The sequence below is a fragment of the Aplysia californica genome, unplaced genomic scaffold (assembly GCF_000002075.1).
Source record: "Aplysia californica isolate F4 #8 unplaced genomic scaffold, AplCal3.0 scaffold00216, whole genome shotgun sequence".
Taxonomy (NCBI): domain Eukaryota; kingdom Metazoa; phylum Mollusca; class Gastropoda; order Aplysiida; family Aplysiidae; genus Aplysia; species Aplysia californica.
The window spans coordinates 59,533-68,362 of NW_004797486.1; the positions used below are offsets into that span (position 1 = coordinate 59,533).

General features: G+C 40.3%; 1 protein-coding gene across 2 annotated transcripts in view; it reads right to left on the reverse strand.

Annotated features, from left to right (window-relative positions):
- LOC101855105 (gastrin/cholecystokinin type B receptor) overlaps positions 1 to 8,830 on the reverse strand; it is a gene marked incomplete in the record, with an annotated part of 167,967 nt that overhangs the window by 6,378 nt on the left and 152,759 nt on the right. For both annotated transcript variants that reach the window (XM_035970064.1, XM_013083175.2), the window contains 2 exon segments: positions 2,421 to 2,624; positions 8,565 to 8,753. In XM_035970064.1, coding sequence (XP_035825957.1) covers positions 2,421 to 2,624; positions 8,565 to 8,753 — 393 coding nt within the window.

Consider the following 8,830-nt stretch of genomic DNA (forward strand, 5'->3'; position numbering starts at 1 on the left):
CACACACACACATACCCACAAATCAACACACGCACGGGATTCGAGGAACCAGAACGAGCAAGACAATGATTCTTTAACTTTGATCACCAAGAAAGGAAAGAAGGGGGAAAATGACCATAAATTGTGTGCGAGAACAGAAAAACCATCTGAGCTAACCTTACAAAATTATCAAAATAATAATTGGTGATAAGAGATTGGTTACCCTTCTCTGACAATGCAAACATAATGACGACATTGGAAAATTGCAATCTAAGGGAGTCAATCGAGCACTTTACGACGGGTTCTCTTTATCTAAAGTTGTTTCCCCTGCCACAAGCTCACGCTTTGCAGTAAAGGCTTCGTTCACCTTGTCTGTCCGCGTTAAAAATATTATTATCCAGCTCATTTATGAATTTACCTATGCCTACGAGACTTTGCATGACAATTGTGCAGGCAAGAAAAGCAAACAAGAATTATTTTTTTTCTGCAAAAATCTTGACCCGGTAACAGACATTCATCATCCAGTGTCAGATCTGCGACAGACATCGGCGATCATGGTTTTCCATTCATTCCTTTGCTCGGATGCTCTAAAAAAAGCTACGTAAAAACAGACATTACATTTTTTTTCTCGTTTGGCTCTACACTAGAACCATCTAACACAGGATCACTAAAAGAAATTACTTTCAGTAGTCTTGCCTACAAATTGCTAATTTTGAGACAGTGACACCACCCTGCCCTCACCATTCAGTCTAAGCTTGTAGATTTCATCCACTCACTGTCTAGGCATCTCCACGTGCCCCACGTGAGTCTCTAAAATTACTCATTCCGTCTGTTGAGTCGTGTTTCTCAGGTGAACATTTAAGTGTAGTGTTGAAGAAAATATGTCAACTTTTGAATATTTTAGGTCTATCTTGTTGATCCAGTATTATTTTTTGGGACCCGATTTAGGCTTATATTTAAAAAAATATGTGTCGGAACGTTAGTTGGCTGTGACCTTTCTAATAGGCTTTTAGATTCTGTTGTTCATCCAACTTCTGAATGCAAAGATCTGAGAAGATTAATTAAACAGAATGATTTCCTTTTATCGTGATATAATTGCAATCGGAGGAAAGTGAACCAACTATAGATTGTTCTTTGTTCATACATCCTAAATAGGGAAGTCATATACGCAGCCCTGTTCCTCGTAACAACGTCGATTCACTAGTAATTTTAGATTCCTGTTTAGGGTTGTAGGTTAGCCTACATGCATTTGCTTTCCTTTAAATGTACTCCACTGGAAATAAACCTTATAAAAATGCCGTTTCCATTTGCATAACCCCCATCCCCACCCCCTCCCGTCTCAATAAACAAACATCATCGAATAACTTCTTTATTTGAATACCGCAGAGAATAATCTAAAACACCCCCGGAGGAAAACATTATTAATGCAAGATGATATTTTTGTTGTTGAAAAAACAGCTCGAATCCCACATGACAGTTTCCCAAAGTAACATACGCCAGCACCGTCTTCACGTAGGTGTTAACATTTTTTTTTTTACTATGTGTGAATGAATCGTGGCTCAATAAAGCGTTCAACACAGAGTGAAGGTGTTGGGTGTGACGAGATATAAAGCAGATAATCAGATGTTTTAAGCATGTTTCTTTTTAAAACAACACATAACAAAAATCATATTAATTTTTGGATTGGATCATAACCAGGTTGGGGTAATTGGGAAGAAAAATTAAACTAAGACTTAAACAGCCATATGACAACAAACCAAATTTTCCCTGATTATAAGAAGACCATGAATAGACTCCCCCCTCTAAAAAAAAAGTATAATACATAGACACAATTTAAATATATAAATACATTATTAATACATTAATAAATAGATGACCGTGAATGAATGAATGAATGAATGAATGAATGAATGAATGAATGAATGAATGAATGAATGAATGAATGAATGAATGAATGAATGAATCCCCCCTCTAAAAAAAGTATAATACATAGACACAATTTAAATAAATAAATAAATAAATAAATAAATAAATAAATGACCGTGAATGAATGAATGAGTGAATTAATGAATAAATGAATGAATGAATGAAATGTAACAAACGGATAAAAAAACAAAAACAGACACGTCTTAAAAGGCACAAGAAATCCCAGAGACTTTAAACTTGTCATGCCATTGAGGAGCGTGTGGCACTGGCACACAGACACAGACACAGACACAGACACACACACACACACACACACACACACACACACACACACACACATACACACACACTCACACAGAGAGAGAGAGAGAGAGAGAGAGAGAGAGAGAGAGAGAGAGAGAGAGAGAGACAGACAGACAGACAGACAGACAGAAAGAGAGAGAGAGAGAGATGAGAGAGACAGAAAGAGAGACAGAGAGAGAGAGAGAGAGAGAGAGGGGGGCGGGGAGGACTACCTGCGCACTATTGGAGTGCCCCAGCAGAAGCGTGAACGGGTAGAGCGTGATGAGCTGGCCAGAGGAGTCCGCCTCGAAGTCGAAGCAGATGTTGAAGATGTAGTAGGGCAGCCAGCAGGCGGTGAACAGCACGGACACGATGATCATCATCAGGGCCAGGCGCCGTCGTGCCACCAGCACATCGTCCTGGTTCCGGATCGAGTTCTGGATGCAAAGGGGGGGGGGGGGATTTGGAGAATTATAACAGAGTGTTATTGATGGAAGAAATAATGCTTTACGCTATTTTGACATAATATAGACACATACAAAAAAGGAATCATATCGTCGGTCGCCTGATGAAATCGTGAATTCCACACGAAACAAATTTTACAGGAGAGGGGAAAAAACTGATTTTCTCCGTCATTTGGCGTTCAAGACATAAACTTAATGGATGAATATATCCCAGTACCTTTAAGAAATGATACTAAAGTACATTTTTTGCCGTTAATGGTCATCTTTTCAAAAAAGTGTGGGATTCACGATTTTCATTTTCGAATCTCGCCCGATGCGGTCGTGAATTCCACACAGGTGTGGAATTCACGATTTCATCAGTAGTGTGTTTTCTCTTGTTAGAAGCCCTGGTACTTTTCAAATACTTAAAAACATGCAATACTGTTATTTTAAAAATATTTAAAAAACCCAATTTAAAAACAGAGTATGAAAGTAAAGTTTATTGTATGAAATTTATGAAATCATACAACTTTATTCGCTCTGTCTCTCTTTCTTTCTTTTTTTCTCCAAATTAATGTATGTGTGTGTGTGTGTGTGTGTGTGTGTGTGTGTGTGTGTGTGTGTGTGTGTGTGTGTGTGTGTGTGTGTGTGTGTGACGTTTTCTCCGTGGGGTGTTTAGGATGGGGGGGGGGGATTGGATGGGTTGGAAATTTGATTTGCATCAACCTTATATACCCTGTAAATGACCACTCTCACTATCTTCCTCTTTTTGTATATCAAATCCTGAAATTTATTCTTTGCGATTTTTAAAGGAGATTGATAAAGTGGTGGGGAACTGTTTGTTAATTTTACCTTGTTTCTGGACTTTCAAAGACTCATCGTCAGTTTGTAAATAATTTCTTCTTATGCATAGCTATGGACTGCGATTTTGGCAAAATCATGACAAAAATGTGATCCACAAATTTCACATTGTAGAGTCTTGCCTCGATATAATTATTTTTTTTTTGCACTTCTGAAAAGGGCAACACAATCTAGTGGGCTGTATATTTGTGTGGGTTTTATTCTAAGTCGCCGCTCAATGATACTGCGCATACTACCCATTTCCATTTGATGAGTGTGGCTTCTAATAAGATTTTGTGTTCAATTTCGGTGTTTGCCTTTGTGGGAAAAAAGCACTCATGGCATTAGAAAAAGCTTAAATGTTGTGCTGATGCACACACCTACACACACTTGTGACTGTAAATATTATTACAACCTTCTATGCATGTGTGCACGTTGAAAAAAAGTCCATCGAGCGACGTATGGATTCATTCGCAGTCAAACCACCTTTTGCCTTGTGTCTCAAGTGATAGATGGCATCATGCGAGGTCACATTGAGGATTTTGAGCATGCTTAAGAAACAATAGCTGGTGGAATTGACAGAAAATGCCAAAAGTGCACCCTGAAGATTCATGCGAATCTTGACAAGGTCTTCTTGGCCAAAGAGCAAAGATTTTTATCCATGTGGTACTCTTTCTTTGTCCTTTTCTTTTCTCACATGTGAGATTCCCACTTAGTCTGGCTGACGTTGTGAGACTCAAAACTCACGTACAATTCATATCGATCTTTTTTGGCTTATATATCGACATTTTCTTTCCATCTAGCACATATTTGAGTATTCTGACACACAAGGCAGATTGTCTCTGACCTGCTGTTTCGCAAAACCGATGAGGCTCCGACAGATTACAAAGTCAAGGATCAAGAAAAAGTTTTCCACAGCTTTGCTGGCAATAATTGGAGAATACCTTTCGAAACATGTCCGCAGAGATTTGAACAGAAACTCTTTGGTTTGCTGGCCCCTTGTGGGTTATTTGAGGCTAGAGCTGGTTGGGACTCTTCTAATGCACTCTTTACAAAGTGCTGGAGGATCCAGGTTGTCATCAACAAGTGCCCTAGAAAGTTACCTAGGATCAGAAGGATAGCCAGTCGCCAACGGGGAAGTAATTTAAGGAGATCAATACAGAAGAAAGGGGAGGAGATGGATTGGATTAAGCATACCATCAGGAAATCAAGTAGCCCCATAACAATGAAAGTGTTAACTTGAAATCGACAGGTTAAAAGAACAAGAAGAAGTCAATATGGAACCTGTAGAAAAGTCGAAGAGAATTATGAAGACAAAAGTGGATAGACATTTGAAAGATATGAAGAAGCTAGCCCAGGGAGGGAACATCGGAAAGTATTTATTGTCCTTAGAGGGTGAGACAAGTGATGATGAAACCGGCATGGGCTCTTCTAGACCATTTTTCAATGGGCATGTTCGGTGAAAGATATCAACACACTCCTGCAAATGTTGATCTTCTAGTTGTTCTGTTTCAGATAATAAACCCTAATGTGCGTTTTTCGTCTGGGTGTGTCGCCTTTGCAGTACTCTTTCGTGTTGAGAAGCCCGTTCACACAGGTCTTTCTCTCTCCTCAAGTCCAAACAAAGACAAAGACAGTTGTTCTGCCTTTGTCTTTCAATAGTGAGTAGTTCAGTTGATTTTGTTTAGCAATCATATCTGTGTTTCAGTTCATTATTTTTTAATAGTCCTATCTCTTGAATTGTACTGCTCATTGCTGGCCGCTCGCTCTCTCTCCGAGGTCTAAAAAAGAAACAACTTTTGTTCTGTTCATTGAGATCTGGTTCTACTATTTCCATGCTGGATGTTCTGTAGCTTTCTTTGATGTCCAAAGTGGTTCACATTGCTCGGCTTCGTAACATTCCTTTTCTCGTTAGGTAATTCTGATGTCAAATCAGCGAGCTTTCAATGTCAAACAAGTTAAGTTTGTGAATCAACGCGGAAAAATACTTGTAACCTGTACTTTACAACGTCATCTTTTTGCAAACGAACAAGATCAAAATTGTGTAAACTACTACTCAAAGGGCACACGCATCAAAAATTCGAATTTTAAAAAATTGTGGAACAGTACTAGTGCTGCATCTATGAAACAAACATTTTAATCATGTGACAGGGACTTTTCACGCCAAACGCATGCTGTCGACGTCGTTTAAATTATAATCTACAGCCTATGTACACCTTTAATACTGACCGACCATTGTGTTTGCACAACGCAGTCGCCCATATTTCAATGACCTAAAGAGGCGTTCACGGCGCCAACGGTCAGCCCCTCGAGTCATAAACCGACTGATGAGGTCGTGAATTCCACACAGGTGTGGGATTCACGGTTTCATCAGGCGACTTTTGGGGCACGGTGTTTATTCACGATTTTCTTCTTACGTCAGATAACACGTTTGAGGTGAGATAACTGAAAAATAGTTTTACAGGGACATGTATCTCACCGAGCACTATCAAAATATGCAAAAAAACGATTTTCGAAAATTTGTGGAAATTACGGTTTTATCGGGCGACCGACGGTATATTAAGTTACTGCTTACTGCTTAATGATCCCATAATCAACGGGGATCGTATGGACACTGTGTGATAGAGATCCTCGTCAGCTGCCTTCACTTTTCACGGTTTTTAGCGAGCGCCAGAGTTCGGGCGAAGGATTTCCCTGTCCGGTCAGGATTGTTTTCGGTCCACCTCTTTCTTTGCTTTCTTCTCTTTCTCCGGCGTCGGTGGTCGGTGGCCTAGTGGTTAGGCTACCTGACTCGTAATCGTGAGATTGCGGGTTCGGGGGTTCGAGCCTCAGCTCGGTCCGACGCTGTGTCATTGGGAAAGGCCTATACGTTCTTATACTATCTCTGACCGTCTAGGGAAAGGCACTTTACACGAATTTCCCACTTGGCTCGGTCCTTTCGGAGATGGACGTTTGACTCGGAGGTCCCGTCTCTTAAATGACCTAATAGTGTTGATAGAGTCGTTAAACCTCTATTATTTCCCCCTTTTATTTCTCTTTCTCCTCCCCTGCACAGTTCCCTGAAGAATGGTACTGGATAGGCCACACGATCTTGTTACATGACCACACCAATTCAGTTTTCTTTGCTTCACAGTAGACAGCAAGTCTAAATAGTGGCTCATGTGTTGTTTCACTCTACTGCAATTTCTTCATTTGTGACGTGGTCATTGTATGAGATGCTAAAGAGTCGTCTGAAGCATCTCATTTCGGCTGCTTGGTTCTTCCTCTGCAGCTCTGCCGTGAAGGTCAATGATTCACAAGTATACAGAAAGATGGAGATGACGAGGGCATTTTGCAGGCTGATTTTGGAATTGACTGAGATATTTATGTCTTTTCATATTGGTCTTAGTTTTGTAAGCGCCCCATGTTGTTTGTGCAGTTCGTGCATGGACTTCAGTCTGGCTTGGATAGCACAAAGGTACTTGAACTGGTCGACTGTTTCAAGCTGTTGACAATTGACTGTTATTTTGGTTTTAATTAGTTCGTCACTATTTCTCATCAACTTCGTTTTCTCGGCATTAATTTCTATGCCATATCTAGTTGATGTTTGATCCAGTCGTTTCACCAGTCTTGCAAGTTCTTCTTCCTTTCCTATGTCATCGATGAACCTGAGGATAGTAACTATTCATCAACCGATGCTGACTGTGCGCGTATGATTTTCAAGGGCATAAGTTATGATTTTTGTTCAAGGAAGACGTTGAACAGGGTAGGTGACAGCAAGCAACCTGGGCATGCACCGACGGTAATGTGGAACCATTCCCCTACGTTCACCTGGCCGAGGACTGCACTGGGGGTTTTGTTGTATAGCCCCCCCAAATATCTTTCAAATTAAATGTGCTCTGAACAATTTTTTTTCAGAATATTTTTTGGGGAAGGGAAGGGGGGTTGGTGTGGGAAGGGGAGTTAAATATCACCCCCTCACTCCATGACACAATTTAGATCAATCTCAAATACCATGACAGTAGAAAGTGCCAGAGAATACAGGAGGCTAAATTGCTGGGTTTTTAAAAATATGTTCTTGACAAAATCTTTCAAGACGAAATTAAGATCAATTAAAATAACTACGATCTAAGACATAATATTATTTAAAGAAGGCGAACATTTCTAAAGATATAAAAGTTTTTGACAAATCTTCCAAGACCCCTTAAAGGTGTGTGCCTGCAAATTCAACAGATTGCAATCATTATTAGGAAGCGAACTCAATCAACTCTGAAAGTCAGGGCCAACCTAGGCTGAATGGTTGTTTTGTGTGGCATTTTTTTCTTTTATTTCTATATCAGTTGAGTAATTTAGTTTAGTTTAGTTTTCTTTTCTTTTCTTTTCTATTTTATTTGATTTAATTTTTTTTAAGGGTGTGTGTGTGGGGGGGGGGGGGGCATTACAGCCTGTGTCTGAGTGCCTTTCACTTTCACGTTCGTATGGGATAGAATTATGGGCGGAGACTGCTTTTAAAACATTTATTACCTACTGAGCTCTGGGAAACATGAATACGTTTTAATAACAAAATACACAGTAATATTAAAATATAAAATTGAAAGTGCATTTATAAGATAGTTGAGACGTTTGTTAGTAATTTTTGTGTATTCGACGATGCTTTGAGGACCACTGGGGATTCATTTGAGCCACAAACCAGAGGTTGAACGCCAACGATTTATCTTTAAAGTAATCTTTCTAGACAAACCCCTTCTTCAGCTAAAGCAAATAATATTCAATCGAGTAGCTCCATTTGTCCGTGGTATCCTACCCCGCTCAGTACGGGTTGGCTCTAGCATTCATGGTCGCAGTATCCCGTCTCCTGTGTGATCTAAACTGCGAAAATGGTGAAATGGTGTAGGTATAACGCCCCTATCAACACTATCAGGTTATTCAAGAGGAGGGACCTATGTGTTTAACGTCCATGTCCAAAAAAGACCAAACCAAGTGGAAAATTCCTGTGAAGGGCCTTTCCCAAGAACACAACGCCGGGCCGAGCTGAGGCTCGAACCCCCAAACCTGCAGTCGATGTAAACTGTGTTGAAGGAGGCGTAAAACCATTTCAATTAATCACAAACTGACCTGTCTGTGTAGATGAGTGTCCCTGGCCCACAGCCTGCAGCCCATGAGTGTGTAGAGGACAACAATAGCGCCACCAGGTACCAGGTACATGCCCACCAGGAACGCCACGCCATAAGCCTGTCTGAGTGTGTGGAAGGGCCATAACTCTGTACAGAACTCGTCGTGGATTCCGAACTCCGGACTCTCCACCTGCAATACCAAAATAATATGCATGGTTAGCAGCATAATATCAACATGTCGCAATTTATCTCCGTTTCTCTGTCTCT